Source organism: Solanum lycopersicum, chromosome 6 (genome assembly GCF_036512215.1).
Source record: "Solanum lycopersicum chromosome 6, SLM_r2.1".
Classification (NCBI taxonomy): domain Eukaryota; kingdom Viridiplantae; phylum Streptophyta; class Magnoliopsida; order Solanales; family Solanaceae; genus Solanum; species Solanum lycopersicum.
The window spans coordinates 46,860,706-46,881,632 of record NC_090805.1 but is presented as its reverse complement, the minus strand read 5'-3'; the positions used below and the strand labels follow the sequence as shown (position 1 = coordinate 46,881,632).

The 20,927-nt window shown below is 33.1% G+C and overlaps 3 protein-coding genes and 1 non-coding gene across 4 annotated transcripts; 2 read left to right on the top strand and 2 right to left on the bottom strand.

Moving 5' to 3' along the window:
• Positions 1-1,184: 1,184 nt before the first annotated feature.
• Positions 1,185-7,218, top strand: LOC101251688 (CBS domain-containing protein CBSCBSPB1-like). Its single transcript, XM_004241441.5, has 14 exons — positions 1,185-1,643; positions 2,639-2,807; positions 2,965-3,097; positions 3,176-3,346; positions 3,499-3,580; positions 3,669-3,782; positions 3,894-3,960; positions 4,169-4,274; positions 4,364-4,422; positions 5,127-5,233; positions 5,309-5,442; positions 6,225-6,310; positions 6,418-6,507; positions 6,653-7,218. Exons 1-14 carry the CDS (start codon positions 1,492-1,494, stop codon positions 6,812-6,814), a joined length of 1,632 nt encoding a protein of 543 aa, XP_004241489.1. The 5' UTR covers positions 1,185-1,491; the 3' UTR covers positions 6,815-7,218.
• Positions 7,219-7,677: 459 nt separating this feature from the next.
• TRNAS-UGA (transfer RNA serine (anticodon UGA)) lies at positions 7,678-7,759 on the bottom strand. Its single transcript has one exon. It is a non-coding gene; the product is annotated as a tRNA-Ser (tRNA).
• Positions 7,760-11,795: 4,036 nt separating this feature from the next.
• On the top strand, positions 11,796-15,994 carry CIP2a (CONSTANS interacting protein 2a). The gene is made up of 2 exons (NM_001247315.1): positions 11,796-12,499; positions 15,816-15,994. The coding sequence occupies exons 1-2, from the start codon at positions 11,805-11,807 to the stop codon at positions 15,817-15,819; spliced, it is 699 nt and encodes a 232-aa protein (NP_001234244.1). The 5' UTR covers positions 11,796-11,804; the 3' UTR covers positions 15,820-15,994.
• Positions 15,995-16,453: 459 nt separating this feature from the next.
• On the bottom strand, positions 16,454-18,906 carry LOC101243898 (protein transport protein Sec61 subunit gamma-1-like). The gene is made up of 3 exons (NM_001328546.1): positions 18,709-18,906; positions 18,480-18,598; positions 16,454-16,697 (listed from the first exon to the last, which is right to left on the bottom strand). The coding sequence occupies exons 1-2, from the start codon at positions 18,800-18,802 to the stop codon at positions 18,483-18,485; spliced, it is 210 nt and encodes a 69-aa protein (NP_001315475.1). The 5' UTR covers positions 18,803-18,906; the 3' UTR covers positions 16,454-16,697; positions 18,480-18,482.
• Between the last annotated feature and the right edge of the window lie 2,021 nt (positions 18,907-20,927).

Here is a 20,927-nt window from a genome sequence, read left to right as displayed (position 1 = left end):
ATAATTCAAGGGTATAATTGAAAAGATTTTTTTTTATAAGGTTTCAATCCAAACATAAGATGAGGTGGAAACAATGAATCAAATACTTGGTATAAATAAACCCTGCATTACAAAATCGTACACTATTAATTCCTGCATCACTAATCTCAGCATTAATTATCCTTGACATTATTTATCTTTGTATCAAACAATCCTTTTTTAAGTGTTTGGGCCACTAAATTTGGCTTATGATGAGTATATTTTAGAGAGGTAACAAAGAATATTTATCTCAGAAGGAAAAAAAATTGTCCTCCATAAGAAGAATAAGTTGAAAGGGGCTAATTACCATTGATGGATGTGGGAGAAGGAATTGATTCTAAACTACAATAGCTTCTTACTAGTAATGTATCACTCTTACTTCAGTGCTCTCTATTTTTCCGAAAAGTCATTTATGTAAATTTAAGTTATTTGCGTGATTAATTCAAAATAATGAAGATTTTATTAGACATGTATCCCCTTCGTTTAAAAGAAAATATTCCTATTTTTTTAGTTTGTTTAAAAAAATGTTCATTTTTTTTGTAATATTTTAATTTTAATTTTCCACGTGACATGTTTAAAACCACAAGATTAAAATACATTTTGGTACATTTGACATAACTTTAATTTTGAACCACAAGATTAAGATTTTTTTTTCTTTTATTAAATTCCGTTCTAAATCAAACTAAATTATCCTTTTTTAAACGGAAGAATTATTTCTTTTGTTTGAAAAGAATGAAGGGTTTAGGGTGTGAAGATTTTATTAGACGAATGAAGAGTTTAGGGTGCTCACACCCAATCTTTTAATTTTCGCCTCATTTTAAAAATATATTTAACTTGGTATTAAAAAGCACATAAAGGGCACTGAATTAGTATACTTTCATTATTAAAAATAAGTAATTGGAATTAATGAAAAAATGATTTGGCTCTATAAGAATAATAATTGTTCTCACAAAATGAAATTGGGAGGATATGAATTAAATTAAATATGAACGAAAAAGAAAAAGAAAAAGAAAGAAAGTTGAGGACTCGAAGGAGTGTAAGTAAAATTCAAAATTGAATTTCACCGTCTTAATTCAATTCCTCATATGCTCCAGTGAAATTGGAATCCTCGTCATTGGTTGACGTGGAAGAATCTTATTGGTTAGGGCCCCACAAGATAACGGCGTTTTCCCACAGATTATTCTATTCAATTCAATTCAATTCTCAGCTCAAACGTTAATCCTCACCTTTCCTCTTCCATCCGTAGGGTTCCCCTCCATCTCTCCTTCCACTCCTCGCCGGAAAATCTTCTTCCGGCAGTTGACACTTGAATCCACAGCGTTATCAATATTGTTCATATTTTTCTCCTATTTTTTCGGCTGAGGGCCGTCTTTTCCTGTATTCGACCGTTGACAATTTTATCCATCTCGTGGTTCCGTTGAAATCTCAAGTACAAGTTTTTTTATTGAATAATTTGATTGCTGTAGAGTTCAGATGCCGACGAGTCAAGGAGGAGGATCATCATCGAGGAGAAGCATATCGTTGACGAACTCTTCTTCACTTGCTAAGAAGAAAGCAGCAGCGGAAAATGAAGGAGTACAACCGGATTCTGCTCACCGGAAGTCGATTTCTGTATCTCGTTCTATGTATGTTTAATTCCTTTATTGAAGTAACGGATATTGCACAAGTTTCCGGAAACTCTAAAGCAAATGTTTCTATAATGTCCGGATGTATTGAACTCAAAATAATCTTTTTAGTTTTGAAATATATTAATTCCAAAACGTTCGCAGAGATATGGATGTTTTCTCATTTAGGTACATCGTTGGACTTTGTGCTAGTAAATTTGGGGAAGTTGGTGGTGCCATACCGTTGTGGCCATCATATATTATTAACAGTGTTGGATTTAGTTTTGCCACCCGCTTGAAATGTTTGTCATGTAAAATTAAGCTTTACTTGATTCTTCCACTGAGCTTCTCCCCCCAACTTGAACATTGGAGATGGATATGAGCTCTTAGTCAGGGATATAAATGATTTATTTGCTGCTTACTTATAGCTATATGAGGGAAAAGAAAAGAGTTAATACTCTATACTTAGAATGTTTGGAAGTAAGGAAAAAATATTTTATAGTTGGAACCTCAGCTCAGTGATTGTTATTATCACAGCAAAGTCTTATCTGATGTTGAAAAACTGCATGATGGAAGTGCTTAATTGTATGCTGTAATCGTCTATGGATGACTTGTTCGCTTTACACCCATGTCCAATACTCAGATGCTCCCATCATTCATTTTGAGTGGTTCAATTGGCTATACTATGCAGGCTTCCTTGAGGTTCTTGTTTGATCAGGTTTTTAGTTTTTTTCAGTCCTTTTTTAGGTGGTTGATTTTTTTTTCTCTAATGCAACTTTTGGAGATCGCTTAGTAATTTAAGTATACAGTCCTTTGTTATGTTCTTGCCACATGTAGTGAAATTTTATTAAGGAACAAAGCAATAGCTATGAGATTCTTTTGCTAGTGCGGAATACTAATATTTAAAAAAACTTGTTTTGCTTTCAAGTTGGGATCAGTAATAGTCAGTTTGATTTGTAATAATCATTTTGTGTGCTTATTTGAATTTTGATATTTGTTTCACAAATTTGGAACAGGGGACTGACTGGAGAGCGCACAGTTAAGAGATTGAGGCTGTCAAAAGCCCTTACAATACCTGATACTACAAGTATTTATGAAGCTTGCCGCAAGATGGCTGCTCGCAGAGTTGATGCTTTGTTGTTGACTGATTCAAATGCATTACTATGTGGTATCCTGACAGATAAGGTTTGACTTTGATCATGCTAAAAGGCTGTAAAATTTAAGTAAATAGACCTCTGTAGAGCTGCTTATATTGCTGATGCTTTTCCTTTACCCATTGTGGTGATATCTTTAACTAATTCTTCACGCATCTTTTCTTTTATTTCCTTTGGGCAAATTGAAGGATATAGCAACGAGGGTTATTGCTCCAGAAGTTAATATACAGGAAACACCAGTTTCAAAGATAATGACGAAAAATCCGGTTTTTGTGCTTTCTGACACACTTGCTGTGGAGGCTTTGCAGAAAATGGTGCTAGGTTGGTGTATTTGAAATAACTCAAGCTGTTAACTTTTTTCAACACCTTTCCAACATCTTATGTTTGTTCTGACAACAGGAAAATTTAGACATTTGCCAGTTGTAGATAATGGAGAGGTCGTTGCTTTGCTTGATATTGCAAAGTGCCTTTATGATGCGATTGCTCGCCTTGAAAGGGCAGCTGAGAAAGGAAAGGCCATTGCAGCTGCCGTTGAGGGAGTTGAAAAACACTGGGGGGCAACTGGCTGTGGTTAGTTTAGTTTTGTGTTGTTACTATTCTTCATTGGCATAGTGTAGGAGTGTTCTATCTACTGACTGTGTCTGTTAAGTTCATGTGATTGAATGATATTTTTGATTGGTCTTGAAATGCATTTATTGACCTTCCATATTTTTTGTTTTTAGCAAGTTCCAATACATTTATAGAAGCACTTCGGGAGAGAATGTTCAGGCCTTCACTGTCTACCATCATTTCTGAAAATTCAAAGTATGTAACCTTCATTTTTAGAATAGTTTAACCTTTTAAGTAATCCACAGGTGAGTCACTATCTGTTGTTGATTTGTGGTGTTTCTAGGATTGTTACAGTTGAACCAAATGAAACTGTTCTAGCCACAGCCAAAAAGATGCTCGAATGTCGAATAAGCTCTGCTATCATAACAGTTGACAACAAACCACGAGGGATTTTAACGTTAGTAGTGTTCCCCTTGTATCCACTCGTTTACATTTATCGATTCTGAGCTGTAGTGTAATGGCATATAATAATCATCTCATGAGAAGATTTGCCTCATATACTCTGCAGTTCAAAGGACTTGTTGATGCGAGTCATAGCACAAGATCTTCCCCCTGAATCCACTCTTGTTGAAAGGGTAATCTCTCTCTCTCTCTCTCTCGATAATTGAGGGGGTATCTTTTTTAGGGATAGCTTGGTCATATCGAAGTAACAGGTTTAAACAATACTAGTTCTTTGAATTATTGGAACTTAGATTTTTTCATTCTTTTTTGTTTTCCTTCGTTTCTTGAGATTTGAGAGATAAGTACTAATAACTTCCATTTTGTTTTGCATCTAACATCCAGGTAATGACCCCCAATCCAGAATGTGCTTCAATAGATATGCCTATTGTTGATGCTTTACATACAATGCATGACGGGAAATTTTTACACCTTCCTGTTGTTGATAAAGGTATTATTCGCCTCCCGTTACACTTTGAGTTAGAATATCTTTTTTTTTCAAATGTCTTTAAATAAATTTGTACTTCTTTTTTGTGGCAGAGGGAACTGTTGTTTCTGTTCTTGATGTGCTTCATATCACTCATGCAGCTGTAGCCACGGTAAGGCAGTACACATGAACATATTAAGTTTTCCCTTCTCAACTTGTCATTAGCAATTGTTATCATTTGAATTATCATGTTGGTGGTTAATTCACTTTCTGAATACGGCCTTGTATGTAATTACCTCATTCAAGTCTTGACTACTTTGATGAGTTTGCCATGTATCCATGCATATTCAAAGACATTAACTCTCAAGTTTAAATCCTGCTGACCACTTTGTCAAGACGGACTTTTATGGAAAGTAAACTAGGTTGTCAGTTTACCTATGTAAAAGAAATTCCAACTTTGTTGAATGTATGACCTCTACTGCTAGTATTAATATTTAATTTTTTCCTTTATTTTGGATCAGTGATTATTTCAACCAATCCTTTAACCATTGTGGCTGTCGTTTGTGCTTTCTGTACAAATGTGTTTAATTGGTCAAGTTGTCATGCTCAATTTATTTACATGTATGATTTTTTAAAACTCTTCTTGTTTCATTATTTGATTAAAAACTTAACGTTAGGGTTAAATTTTTCTGAGGCACATTTTCAACTATTAATATCAACTCAAAATCAAGGTAATCTAGGATGTCATTAAGTTAATTGTAGCAAAAAATCTTGTGGAACGTTGAAACTTTTTTATTTAATCTTAGGTTCTATATTTTATTTGTTTAGTTCTCTTTTTTCCCAAAGATTCTTATTTCAAGAACTGATACTAATCAGGTGGGAAATGCTGCTGGAGTAAATAATGAAGCTGCAAACTCTATGATGCAAAGATTTTGGGATTCAGCTATGGCATTGACTCCTGATGATGATGATGAGACACGGAGGTTTAGGCCTCTATCTGTGAACTCATTTTCTTTTCCGTTTGTATTATCTCTCACATTTTCTATTTGACATTTCAGTGAGAATTCCTTGAAATTGGCTTCTGAAGGGACAGAAACAGGAAGATCTATTCCCTATCCTTCATCTAGCCAGCCAACTAGTTTTTCATTCAAGATTAAAGACAAAAAAGGGAGGATGCACAGGTTCAACTGTGGTATGTTTAAATAATATGCTTTTAGTTAACCAAAAAAATTAGGCACTTGTCAATGTTATGATGTTATCAGATGACTTGTGTATCTTTTTATGTACACCTAATAAATAGCCGTTATCCCCTATATTTTCTTTTGGTGCACCCATGAGGTTTCGCTGTGGGTGTCGTTCATAGAAAATCATATCTTTGTAAGATTTTCTACTTTTTGGTATACTTCTTATATGCTGGTGTTTTATGCTCTTGGTTTATCAAATCTTGTTGCTTGATTTCAAAATCAGATACGACCTTGTGTATCTTGTACCTGGAAATTCTTGTTGCCATTGGCCCATTTGTTTATATATGCATTCATGATGCCAAATCATGCAGTACTGTTGACATGTGTAACAAACCAATAGATGTGCACCTCTATTTTCTCTCTTTAAGGCATCTTGAGACCTGCCTTCTAAACTGTCGTAATTTTCCCAGAGCTCTTGACTCCTATCAAATTTATGGAAGTTCTGTCCTTTCAACTGTTTCCGTATCATTTGTGTTTCTCGATTGTTCTTTATGTTGGTGCTCTTGAATATCACTATCAGGCATTATATATCCAGCAGTGTCTGTTGCTTGCTCTTTTTTATTATTATTAGAGAGAAAAATTTGTACTTGTTTGTTTTTATTGTCTGTTGAAACTGACTCTAGGAAATTGATATGATATTTGTGCTTTGTTGTCTTTCATAATTTTACAACCATGACAATCTTGAGTCCCACAATGAGTCGATGACCCTATTATTTTTATGATATTTCAGATATTCAGAACATGACTGATCTAATAGCTGCCATAATTCAAAGAGTGGGGGATGACATTGACCGCACCAATCTTCCTCAGATTCTGGTTAAATGCATTAATTTTTCCTCGTACATTTGAATGATTCTCGTCCTCTTGGTTTTCCCTGTTTGAGCAAGTTGATTATTATATTCATAACAATTACTCTATTGCAGTATGAAGATGAAGATCATGACAAGGTTGTACTGGCATCAGATGGTGATCTTACAGCAGCTATTGACCATGCAAGATCTTCAGGTTGGAAGGTATGATTGACTTTCCTTTGACCTTACTTAATGTGAATGAACATAAACCCTCGTAACAGGAAGGAAGATTGACTTATGATTTAAATTTTGTCTCTCTTTTCTTGATTACGAAATAAGGACTGATGACAAAAATCAACCTGAACAGGGACTAAAATTGCACTTGGACTATTCAGGAACAACGGGCGGTAGTTTGGATTATGCTCATCCTGAATCTGCATGGGCCTCAGCCTACAGCACTGTAGCAGCTGGTGCTGCATTAGTTGCAGGCTTAGGCGTGTTAGCATTCTTAAGGAGATCTGGTAACTAATTACTTGAAAGAAGTTCACTCTTGATAAACCAGGAATTGGAGTAGCATATTGATTCATATGAGCTCGATGAACCAATTATATTTGACTGAATGTTGGTGTTATAGAATTGGACACTTGCGCTGTTTTGGGATCATTTTACCTTTTCCTCGTCTGCAATCCAGATTTGCAGGTTTTCATTTTGAGTGATGTAAATTGCACCAAATAAATCTCTTGCGTTGTTCAAGAATGAACTGGCAACGCCACGCAAATTTTAGTGCCAAGAGTTGTCAGGAGTTTATATTTCATACGGGACTGTGATATACTGTATTTGTTACGTAAAACACATGTAATGCACCAACTATGTGTTCTAATTCTATTCTTTGCAAGGGATGGTAGACAACGTCCCTTTACGTCATTTGTACAACTGCACAACTATTGCTATCCTTAAGCTTGAGGAAAATTTTATAAGCTAAAGAGTATTCCATTTATTTCAACTCAAAGCAAAAATCACAATAATTGTCGATGAAAATGAAGTATGAAACTATAAGAAATTGAATCACGGCTGTCACCGTGACTTGATATTGCTACTCAATACAGACTTCAGAAGAAGAATATGAAAGTGAGTGTAGGATATGATAGAGACAGAGAAGAAGATGAGACTGAGAGTTGTATGTAAGAACTTCACTGCCTTTTGTTTTCCCATTTTTTCACGTGCCTTTAACCAATTCAGATCATGACAGATGAATTGACCTTTAATTCAATGTTAGGAAGACAAAGGATGCAGTTTTTCGTAGCTATGAGAACAGATAGAGTATATTAACAGCGAGAAGAAATTAATAAGAATTTGCAAAAGCGAAAAAAAGAAAAAAAAAACTTGCAAAAGCGTCGACAGCAGGGTTCGAACCTGCGCGGGCGGAGCCCAACAGATTTCAAGTCTGTCTCCTTAACCACTCGGACATATCGACTTCACGTTAATGACACTGCTAATTAACTTAATCTACAATTATACATTATTCACTTTTCAATGAGTAGGTAATATTGCCAAGTAAAGGATACAACACATGATAAATACAATGAGTAATTTAAAATAGGAAATATTGTATATTATGGCAAATTAATAAATTAAGTGTTATAATCATACTTTGATTTAATTGTGCGCTGTAGCAAACTGTTTGTCAATCTCCTCTCTCCCTCAAACTCTCTCTCGCTCGCTCCCTCTGCTTTTATACAAACTCAAATGTATAAAATGTGTTTGTGTTTGTATAAAGCGAGAAAAAATTATATATATTACATATATTTTCGTTCCCCTTTCTCCCCTCCTCACCACTCTACCAGATCTCGCTCGTCACCCTCATCTCTATGGCTTAAACAAACAGAAACGAAATGTACAAATTGCATTTTTGTTTGTATAAAGTGAGAGAAAATGATATATACACATGCAAATACATATATATTTGTCATATTCGCTTATAATTATACAATACAAATATTTACCTGCTCAGTTTTCTTTTGTCTTTCTCTCTTTCTCGTTTTATACATACACAAATTCTACAATTGATTTGTATACAACTGCTTTCTTTTGCATCTGTATAGTGAATTATACAATTATTTTCTTTATATATATATAGCGAATTATACAACTGTTTTTTTTAAATATGTATAGCGATATTTGCTATGGAGCGCAATTATGTAAACTTTGCTAAAACATACAAATATGAATTTTGTGTTTGCTATATTTGAAAGTTGCTCTTTAAAATATTAGGACAAGTAATCTACTGTCACCAGTACTAGGGATGTGCAAAAATCAAATCGACGGATAAACCGAACCGAAAAAAATATTATTGGGTTATTGAATTCTTTTTTAAAAAATTATTGAGTTTTTAATGGGTTTATAAAAAAAATTATTGGGTTGTTGGTTCGGTATCAGATTTTACTATTGGGTTATTGGGTAAACCGAGAACTCAATAAGACGGTGATAATTTATTATTTTACCTTTTCTAATTATTAAATATAAATAAATTAATATATAATTAGACACTAAAACTATATCAAAAATTATTAGTACTCTACTAACTTCAGACTAGGTCATTTTACTGGTTTTTACTATTTACTAAAAACATAAAGATTAAAGTGAGGGGTTCACAACTTGAGTATTTGATTTTAGTTTTAGTTTTAATCTTGTTGAACTTTTTTATTTTAGTTTTAGTGTGTTAATTGTAGGTTGTAGGTTGTAGCATTTGCAAGTTTGTAAATCTGTAATTTGATTATCATAAAAGTTTCCAAACTATGTTTTGGTGGTAACATGTAATTATAACCTTTGTAGTTTGTACTATATTTTCTCTTATTGACGGAATTTATCATTACGTTTCTCGTTTCTCTATATCAAAGCATTTAGAGAAATAAGAAGACATACGATATTTTACGGATATTTTTCTATTGGGTAAACCAAAAATCAAACCGATAATGACAAAAGACTGATAAATCGAAATCGATAAAAAATATCTTATTGATTTATTATTGAGTTAGCATATTTAAAAATCTAAAATTAATAAATCAAACCGATAATACATGCATATAACCGAACCGAACGATACACACACTTAGTCAATACTTTAACATTATTTTTAATTATTTTATTACAAATAAAGTTGCAATTAATTGTGATATAAACAACAATGACTGAAGTAAAATATGAAAATCCTTAATTAGAAATTTTGAATTCAATGAAATCTTTTTTCCATGGGAGTTGCAAATCATCAATCATAAAAATACTAATTTACTTTAAAAATATCTCACCAACTGAAATGACATGACTACTTAGAGTACTTTTTTTCATTAAAAAATCATGAAGTTGCTGTCAGTGATGTGTTATTACAATTCCAAAAAATTAAAGTTTTTATCTACGTGTCATCTTATAATTGGTCATTGCTCAATGGACATTTCTCCGCAGCCCGTGGACCCTAGCTAACCTTTTCGCTTCTTCAAAAAAAAAAAAGAAAAAAAGAATTGCTAATAGGAGTGTACTAAATTGGGTATATTATCGTGTAGGCCCAAAAAAATACTCCATCCGTCAAAATTTATCACATTTTTTTATTTTAGTCAATTTTAAAAATAATTTTTTTTTATACTGGTATTTTTTCCTTTTGATAATATCACGTAATTTAATTGAGCACAGAGTTTATAAAATATAAAAAGACTTTGTATTATTTCATAACTATCCTTCAAAGAAATGACTTTTTAAATAGAAAGAATACAACTTTAATTTATCGACCTTTTTTTTTGAAAAAAATAAAACGTATTCCATTATACATGTTAAAATCACAATAAATACATAGTTTTTTTACACAGTCTACATTCTCAATGTATGAGCATGAGTATCACCACAATTAATAATATAATTTTTTCCAACTCATTTAGTGAAAATTGAATTAAAATCTTGACTCATTCTCATTTTAATTATGACCCACTCCATTAAATCCTAAACCCCTTTCAAATTATCACTCTAACCTCTCTCTTTGATGATCAAAACCTTAAGCATTTCAATAGTCACAGTAAAATTATTTACTGTGATAATTTCTTAAATTATGGAATCAAAACGGAAAAGTATAGGCTCATATATTAATTGCTTGTTGATTTGAATGCAAATTTTGATTTAAAAATGTCATGTTGGTGAAATTTGTTTGCGATTGCAATTTCATAATTTACAAATTTATTGCTCACATAACTTTAAATAAAATAATTTAAAAAAAATTGAAGCTAGTAAAGTTAAACGATAATTTTATTGATAATGGATTATTATTAACTTTTTTTTTTTTAGATAGAAAGCTCTTCAACATTTATCAATGAAGATTTTGGAGAAGATATAAAGTAGGTATTTAATAAAGAAGAAAGTTCAAATTGTCAGTGCCATGTGACATTTGTACGTTGATTTGACAATTTATTTTTACTTCTCAAACGCGCCTATTTTATGTGAAAACACAACTGTTATGGAAATAAGCTAAAAGTGTATAATTATTGTGATTGAAATAGTTTTATTGGGTAATAGAACGCTCACAAATTTTAGATGTCTTTTTTGAAAATTTAGAACAACTTCAGGTGTCATTTTTATGTTTTTCCACTAAATATAATTAATGCAAACATTATCAATACATTTTATTTAACATTATTTTTATATATTATATTAAACGATCCCTCAGACAAATTTTAAAAAATTCTTATAAATATAAAAAAATAGAAATTAGTTATTAATATTACCAGATTTAGGTAAATAATAGAAAAATAGTCAATCACTACTAGGCCCAAGGCGTATCAAATGCTCCAATGCTTCTCGAAAAATCTCATACTGTAATCACTCACTTATGAATTTCCTCAACTTGGACTTTGGTCTATTCTAATTTCATTTGAAATTTAAGAAAATTAAGTAAAATTTTAAATTTTATAATCTTAATTCATAAATATATTATATGAAAAATTAAAATTTAAAAATTATTGATAATAAAAAGATTCTTCTTTTTGAAATGAATAGATCAAATAAATTAAAATAAAGAGAATAATAAATTACATTGACTAAGAATACTTCCATAATACCACTAATAATAGCCTTTGCAAAAGAAAAATGGTTATTAGATATTTTAAAACCTTTCAAAAAGAAATCATTCAATATATTTTTCCTTTCCCATTCCCAATTTTTGAAAAAAGAAAAGAAAAGAAAAGAAAAAAGAACGCTCCAGAAAACAAAAAAGTGGTCATACATAAAACATGATAAGAAAAAGTAGTTGGTAGTAAAAATAAAATATATTAAAGTAATATTTGGATTCTAGTTTAATATAAAACAAATACGGTTTTAGAATTAAATATTATAAGTCCATTTTTTAAAAATAGAAAATAAAAGCTGTTTTTTAGAAAAAAAAAATGGAACTGTATAAATAAGTACAAAGCTAGAGCAGAGCACCATTACACCTTTCCCATTTTCTCTACACAGATAGTAGCTTCCATTTTCCGCAAACCGCCATGGACAACAACCCTCACCAATCTCCGACTGAGGCCGCTGCGGCGGCCGCAGCAGCGGCAGCGGCGGCTCAGTCAGCCACGTATCCGTCGCAGACTCCATACCACCATCTCCTTCAGCAGCAACAGCAGCAGCTACAGATGTTTTGGACTTACCAGCGTCAAGAAATCGAGCAAGTCAATGATTTCAAAAACCACCAACTTCCCCTTGCTCGTATCAAAAAGATCATGAAAGCTGATGAAGATGTTCGTATGATCTCTGCTGAAGCTCCAGTTCTGTTCGCGAAAGCTTGTGAGCTTTTCATTCTGGAGCTCACCATCCGTTCGTGGCTTCACGCTGAGGAAAACAAGCGCAGGACTTTACAGAAGAATGACATCGCTGCGGCGATTACTCGTACTGATATTTTTGATTTTCTGGTTGACATCGTTCCTAGGGATGAAATTAAGGATGAGGGTGTTGGGCTTGGACCCGGAATTGTGGGTTCTACTGCTAGTGGTGTGCCGTACTATTACCCTCCGATGGGCCAGCCGGCTCCGGGTGGAGTGATGCTTGGTAGGCCTGCTGTTCCTGGGGTTGATCCATCAATGTATGTGCACCCTCCACCGTCACAGGCGTGGCAATCTGTGTGGCAGACTGGAGACGATAATTCCTATGCTAGTGGAGGTAGCAGTGGACAGGGTAACCTTGATGGCCAAATGTAAGTTTGTCGTTTCTGCTATGTTATCTTGTTGCCTTTAGATCTGGATTCGCTAGGGTTTGAAAATTAAGATTGGAAAATGAAAAATGCTTCATTCTGTATCCTGAAAGTGGTGAATTTCTTCCTTTTCTTGCTTAATTTCGAGGATTGAAGTCAGGTATAATAGTTTTTCTTATTAAAACTTGAAGTACTAAATTTTGGTACTTATTGGCCCAAATTGAACGAATTGGATACTGGTTAAGGTAGATGTTTGAGAAATACGATTGGAAAGTAAAAATGCTTTATTCTTTGTTCCTTTTGGTGATAATTTTCTTCTTTTTGATTTTCCTTTTGAGGATTTAAGGTCAAGAGTGTTCGCATTTTTGTGGAAACTGGAATCATGGAGTATTGGAATGAAATTGGCGCTTAATGTTTTGTTTAAAATGCTGAGCCCGATTAGTTTAGGATTGACTGGAGTAGTTGTTGTCTTCGTTTATTTTCAAAAAGAACTAATTTAGGCAATCAGTACCAAGTTCAAGCAACTGCATGATTGATGTCATGCAATCTCTAGTTGATTGTGCCTGTGATGTGGTGCTAGATACATCAACAATATACCCAATGTAATCCCACTAGTGGGTTTTGGGGATGGTGGTGTGTATACAACCTTAGTCCTACATGAGAAGGTTGATAGGTTGTTTCGTATGTTATGGTGGTAGATGTTTAAATTAACTGGTTACTTGCTTAACTTGGCATGTGTTTTTTCTTATAGCTTCCTTAATCCTGTCTTGTTTCTTTTGCATATTGAGGGAAGTGATTTTCCATATTAAGTGCATATAACTTGCTAAAAAAGACATTGATTGTAGTACTCTACTTATATCAACAGATACTCTCTCACACATTTCCTTTGATACTCTACACATGTGGTTTGCTTGTAAATGTTAATGGATATGTAGGTTAATTGTATTCTGCAACCAAATTGCATAGGTCACAGAGAGTTCTTGTTATTTTTTCTAAAGCCTCCTTAGATAATGCACATCTTGAAGCAATGCAGCTTCCCTTTCTCTGTAATGCTTCATGAGTTGGACAAGCTCTTCTGACTACTAGGCAGGTGTGAAACATTTCACCTTAGTTGGTGGTTTGGTGCCACACTCTTCGGTACAGACTTGCAGCATCCTGTTGACCTCCCTATTACTTCAGTCAGCATCATATTGTACACCCCATTTACTGACAACAAACCATCCTGATGGTGTTTCCATACCATGTTATCCAGGTTCCATATTAGTTCCCTAAAAACCACCAATTATTCTCAGCAGTTCTGCTACCTTTGCTATTCTCAATCATTTAACAACCTTCTGAAAGCTAAATTCCAGTCCTGAGGGGCCCAGATCTCCTCTACTTTGACTTCAGGATTGGTGCATTATGAGAATTGTCCAGGAAACAAAGCCTGCAATGCCCCCTGTTCACTTCCAGTTCGCCTTCCAAAATCCAGTTCTGATTTATGTTTGAATCATTTATCCCTTGTTTACACATAAAGAAAAGAGATTTTGTGTGCTGTGGTAAGTAATTAGGAGGTAAAGATGTGTGCCAAACATTTAACAGTGACTGAGTAGGGAAAAAGTAATGACATGTAAGGTTTTAAGATATGCAAGTAACTATCTAGTTTTTGTTATTGAGATATTTTTTTCTGTTAAAAAGATTGGCCAGTGTATGAGCGAAAAAAATCACCTTGGAGACTTGGGTATCTAGAGCTGGTGTTTCTTGTATATCTCTTGTTTAAAGACAGTTGCGCCAGTGACTTGTATATTTTTACTTGTGACTCAATCAGTTATCATTCCATGGATTAGACATGTTCAGAATCTTACATTGGTTGATAGAAGTGTAGATTTCCTAAAATCTATTGTTGATTAAGATTAGATTTGATGAACTGGGGATCCAAGTTGTTTTTGTTTTTAGGCTTCTTTTCAGTTTATGACTGCAAGTGTAGATTCTCATCGATCTTTTTTGATAGAAGAACCAAATATTACAATGTTACCTTTCTAAAAAAAAATAAAATATTGAGTTTAATTTTCACTTGTAACTGAACTGTGTAAGGAGTAATAAGTGCAATGGAACATCTCGTACTAGAGCAAATAATCAGCCAGTAGTTTATCAGGTTCTTGGTAATGCTTGTTCATAAATCATAGCACTAGTATGATTTCTTTCTAGCCTTTTCCTCACTTGGCCCATCCTCCTTTTGGGGTTTTAGTGATTTTAATGAAGAGGACGGTGGAAGCAGAAAGGGAAGTATGAGTAATGGGACTGGGGATAAAGAGCTGTTAGTAACATGTATGCAAGAAAAATAGGAAAGTTTTCTAGGGAGCTGCTAATAGTTGCAAGTTTTGGCACGTGGAAGAGTACTCATTGGGCCAAGGTTACCAACAAAAGGGGTACTCTGTTAGAGGCCTTCATTATTTGCACATATTTTCTCTTTTTCATGTGTACACTTTTCTATTCCCAGAGGATTAGCACTATTCTTGTATTTTCTTAGTCTTTTTATTACTTCCATGTTGTTTTTGTTTGTTATTACCACTTCTTTTTCACCTGTCCTTGAGCCGAGGGTCTTCGGAAACAGGACCTTCACAAGGTAGGGGTAAGGACTGTTTTCATACTACACAGTACCCTCCCATAACTTCACTTGTGGGATTGCACTTGGATTATTGTTGGTTGTTTTGTTGTTATTTTCTCTTAATGCCTATCAGCCCAATCACACTAGTCTTCAATTATAATACCTTTATGGAACTTGAGCCACTGTATCCTCTTCTTCTTGATAATATGATTAAGTTTTTATTCTTCTGTCTTTGGTAATCCCTGGTTGAATACAATTGTTTTTTAACAGGCACATTATTTTTTCATGTATTTATCCACCTAGCTTCAAGTTGATTACTGTATTTTTTGAATTTTTTTTTTGTGCAACTCTGATTCATGAACCAGATGTCATTGATGATGATGACTTCTCCTCTTTCCTTGAATGTCTTTAGGTATTTTGTTTCATATAAAAGGAGAAGTCATTTGTTTCATATCACAGTGGTATCTTGATTTGAAAGTTGAAATATGTTGCCTACACTGTAGGCGTACCTGCAATGAACATCAAGGCTGATATGCTACAATTCTGTCTGTTTTGATTGTAGTTTCTCAATTTATCTTATTTAATGGCATGTCAACAAATATAACACTTTTTGTATCTTCTTGATTTATGGTTTTTTTTGTATGACTATTCTTCAGGATCTAAAAAAACTTATCCATCTTGTCCAACCATTAAACCTTGGTACTAAATTTTCTCCCCTTTCCTTTGCTGCAGTTAAAAGATCTCGCTGCTGCCAGTTTGGAGGCTTAACAGCACATGTGAAACTGATGGTTATGATAGGGAAATGTAATTTCTTCAAATTGTGAATCCACCTTTTATGGCTTCTGTCATGGATATTGTTTGACTTTAACCGACTTGAACCTTCTGTCTGTATAAAACTTGACTTTTGTGTATTTCTAGATTTCTCTTTAAAATCCTTTTGGGGTTGCTAGCTGCCAGTTCTATATGCTGATATAGCTATGTTCACATGTAGCTGTATTGGTTCCTCATTACCTTCTCTCTCTTGTTTCAAGTTCGCTAAAACTTTTTCATAAGCATTTTCCCTAAAAGCTCAGGACTTGTTACTTTATTGTATTTTGCCCCTATTTTCCACACACACCTGATAATCTAATTAAGACCAAGATGGATAACCTTGAAGATTTAAATAAATCAACCTTCAAATAAAGTGTTTCGCGGACTATTAAACATAATATTTTTCTTAGTTATACCACTCCGCAGGAGCAGGATTTTTAGAAGACAGGATGATCAGTTTCTGGCACGGAAGGATATACCCCTTCCTCACCATCCATTTCAAACTCATTTAACAACGCCTTCCAGCATATCATAAATCTCTATCAAGGAACATCCAAAACTGAACCAACCAAGGTGCAAAAAGTATATTGAAAAAAAATAAATAGATGTCTTGACATCAGCAGCAAAGTTTACAAAATCTGAAAACGGATTGGGTGGGGGGAAGCTCGATGACAAAGTCCCCATTAACCAGGCGGTTCACAAATAAGACTAAGACTACATACGGATTACAATATGAAACTAAGATTTTGCAACACTTTTTATCACTTGCTCTACATCTCCAGTTGTACTTCTCCTTTATATAGCCTGCAAGTTACACACACACAGAGTTCAGTGTCTATTGCAGAGGATCATCACATAAATCAACAAATATTTAGTTGGCAGTCCCAGGTATTACTGGCAAGGGAATTGATAAAGAAAGAAACAAAGTATTGGAAATTCAACAAATTTCATACACAATTCACGGTCAAAAAGAAAAAGATGAACGATCAATATCAAAGATAACTTAGCGGAGGTTAAAGATGAATATCACCAAAGTGAACATATGGTTCAATCGACTGGCAAAAGGCTTTGGGGTAAGCCAATAGTGCTTTTTTTCTTTCTTTCAAAAAGTACTTGTTCGAAAAGGTTGAGGTGTTTGGCCAATTGTTTCGAAAAAGGAAGGTAAGTGTAGATGCTTTGGAGCAGCTGAACTAAACTAGCTTTTCCCAAATATTAACAGAAGTATTTTTCAAATAGAATAGCAAATCACACACTGCAACTCTCCGAAAGTACTCTCTCGAAAAGCATTTCTCAAAATATGCAAAAATCTTAAAACTTGGCTAAACAATGCTATAAATCTCACCCCCAAATTAGTGGGATTGGCTTTATAAATACATTTAGACATGATCAATTTGAAAAGCATGACAACGGAGAAACTATAAATATACCATGACACAATCATTAGTATATTCACTTATGGTGGTATAACTATTCAAATTTTCCTTTAATTTCATTTGGTTTATGTGATTATATCTCTTCTTTTCTTGATAGCAGTAATATGAATAGCAATTCCTCATGATAGATAAAATAAAGAAGAGAAAGAGGGAAAGAGTGTTTACTCTTTCATTTCTTTCAGGAGCTGGAGTGTGATTTGGAATTGGTGGCATCCATGATAATTAAGTGAAAACAAGAATACCACAAAACAGAGGATTAAAAAAGAGAGAATGTCTAGTCACATAATGGTGTTATTACCAATCTGAACCCTCCAGACATAATTACATATTGCTTCTTAAGATATTTTAATAGGTAAAAGACAAATTATTAATCAACAAGCAACTTCGAGATAATCATGTTTCTTCTCTCCTCCTGACTTTATATGAGCTAAAAAATGATGTCTGTTCTAGCTAATGAAAATTAAGGAAAGAGCATAGCAATATGAAATGATGATACTATTGTTTTTACAAGAACCCCACAGAAATTTCAGTATTTGGTTGGATGAACCCTTAATACGGACTATATGTTGATTCGGATGAACTACCTTAAGCATTATGCCTTTTCTGAAGTAACTTATTGGAGCACCAAACTGAAAAAAGAAACTTCATTAACATTGAGGAACCAATGTTCCAATCTTTATAACAGAATCCTTGAAACGTAACATTATCAACTTAGATCTATCACAGAACCCAAGCTCCAATTATAGGTAGAAAGTCCAACATTTCCCGTGTACAGTTAAGGGTAGCATGGATCACCCCCTTTCTAAGGCAAAAAGTGCTCAATTTTGATCCTTTGACTTAACTCATGCCACCACTTGAATATTAGTACATGCAAGCCTACTGTACGACATATCCTAACATAATTAAACCTGAGAACAATTTGTAAATATTTTTCAATTTACCAAATAAGATCCTTCTACATGTTAACACTGTAAAATTATTCAGGCTATAATACATCATAGAACCAGCAATTAACCAAGCAAGTCTCGAGATCCCACCAAAAAAATATCTAACTACCAATCATCATATAAATAAACAACTAGAAATCAACAAACTTTCATCATGATTTGAAATACCGAGTCGCACTAACAAGAGGTAAAAGCAGAAAAATTACCACTTAAGAAGCACCAACGATGATGTTGTTGATTGGAATGAATATCAACTTGACGAAAAATCCAACGAATCCCATCACAACAAAACCGATCGCCGTACGGGTTGCAACCTTGGTAAATTCTGTACCACAAATGATCAAATTTAAACGATACATAAACCTTAGATCTCCATATAGAAAAAATCGAAAAACTACATCTACAAAAACAACAAAAGTATATCGATGATAGTACCTTTGCGATCAGGCTTGTGGCACCTTTTGACGAGCCTTACGCTGTCTTTGGCGAAATCTCTAAGAGGATCGAAAACAGTATCGAGAGCGTCCATTTTGGATCTGAAAACAAAATTAGGGTTTTTTTTATTGTGGATCTCGATCTGAATTTAGCGAAATTGAAATGAACTCAAACGGATCGGTACAAATGAAATATCGCTGAGGGAAGTTTTTTCTTAACACGTATAAAAGGATAGTGATTGGTCCGTCAAAGCCGAGTGACGTTAGATGAAATGCCTAAACTACCCCTCACACTTGTTATGACCCTTTGACTTAACCATCTTTTAATTTTTCTTTCATTTTATCACCGAATTCTTAGAAAAAAAATTATATTTGTACTACATAATACTTTTTTAATGTACTTGTCTTTGTTATCTAATTTTAACTCTTTAACTTGTCTTTGTTATCTAATTTTAACTCTTTAAGGTTGTATTTTACTCATCATTCATTAAAGGAATAATTATATATAATAGTAAATTAATAATTCAAAATAAATAGAGTATCTAGAATTTGATGATTTAATTTAATTGTGTTTCATAATAAACGTTTGTTAAAATTTGTCAGTCGTCTCTCTCTAAAAAATCTCACATGCCACTCTCCCATTCTCGCTCCAATCTCTCGCTCGCTTCCTTATTTTTTACACAAACACAAGTGTATAAATACTGTTTCTATTTATATAAAGCAGAGAAAATTGTATAAATACATATATTTTTATTCCCCTTTCTCTCCTCTTTCAGATGCATTTCTCACTTATACAAAAGAAACGAAATGTATAAAATTGTGTTTCTGTTTATGTAAAGCGTGAGAAAATTGTATATACACATGCAAGTACATGTATTTTCGTCCTATGAACTTATAATTATACAATAAAAATACTCCTCTGCCTAGTTTCTTTTGCCTTTCTCTCTTTCTCGTTTTATACAAATTCAAATTGTATCTAATCGTATAAATACTGTTTCTATTTATATAAAGCAGAGAAAATTGTATAAATACATATATTTTTATTCCCCTTTCTCTCCTCTTTCAGATGCATTTCTCACTTATACAACAGAAACGAAATGTATAAAATTGTGTTTCTGTTTATGTAAAGCGTGAGAAAATTGTATATACACATGCAAGTACATGTATTTTCGTCCTATGAACTTATAATTATACAATAAAAATACTCCTCTGCCTAGTTTCTTTTGTCTTTCTCTCTTTCTCGTTTTATACAAATTCAAATTGTATCTAATTTCTCTCTTTCTCGTTTTATACAATTCGATTCAATTGTATATTCCCTGTCCAAGTCTCTTTTATATTTTTCTTTCTCATTTTTTACAAATTCAAATTGTATATAATCGTTCTATACACTTATAATCATACAATTCGTTTTATACACTTCGTTTATACAATTCTCTGCTCAAGTGTCTTTCTCTTTCTCGTTTTATACACTTCGTTTTATACAATTTACTTCAACTGTATATGTATAGCGAATTATACAGTTTCTATGTTTGCTATGGAGCGCAATTATGCAAACTTTGCTATAGCATACAAATATAAATTTTTTATTTGCTCAATGTAAAAGTTGCTCTTCATTAAATCCACATATTTTCACATAATATTATTATGTCTATGTGAATTTCATTTTTATCTAATTAAATCTAAATATTATTAAAATCACTTTAATTTGCTCCATACATTAAACTCAATCCACTAATTAAAATAAGACCCAACTTGATTCTTCTGCGTAAATTTTCTTCACGGGCATCTCTATTGGAACAAGTATAGAAAATTATATATCTCCTCGTTCTCATTAGACAACACTCAACTTTAGAACTAATATAGATTTTAGCATTTAATTTTTGTTAAGTAAATTAAAACTAGCTTTCATCTTTAATTAGCATTTTATTAATAATAAGTAAAATTTTACAAACATTCTACAGGTGCTCTGTTTCATAGATGGTTTACGTGAAGTGAGGTTTAACAATAGAGATGAATGATTTAAGTGAATTTTTGGTGATTATTGGTGGTGAAACGGGAAAGAGATCAGACTAAATTTGAAGCAAATATATCTAAAATATTTGGTATTATCTATTTATTTGATGGAACTGCTATAATGGTCTATGATAATGTTTCGATTTTTCAATAGTGATAGAATCTGATAGTTAAGGGCTTTGGTCTTGGGTTCATTAGGGGATGGAG

Coding starts and splice junctions, on each gene's coding strand:
- LOC101251688 (XM_004241441.5), top strand. CDS start 1,492: ATGCCGACGAGTCAAGGAGGAGGATCATCATCGAGGAGAAGCATATCG. Junction 3,581..3,668: donor ATCATTTCTGAAAATTCAAA/GTATGTAACCTT, acceptor TGGTGTTTCTAG/GATTGTTACAGTTGAACCAA. Junction 4,275..4,363: donor CCTTCCTGTTGTTGATAAAG/GTATTATTCGCC, acceptor TTTTTGTGGCAG/AGGGAACTGTTGTTTCTGTT.
- CIP2a (NM_001247315.1), top strand. CDS start 11,805: ATGGACAACAACCCTCACCAATCTCCGACTGAGGCCGCTGCGGCGGCC.
- LOC101243898 (NM_001328546.1), bottom strand. CDS start 18,802: ATGGACGCTCTCGATACTGTTTTCGATCCTCTTAGAGATTTCGCCAAA. Junction 18,599..18,708: donor CCACAAGCCTGATCGCAAAG/GTACTATCATCG, acceptor TTTGTGGTACAG/AATTTACCAAGGTTGCAACC.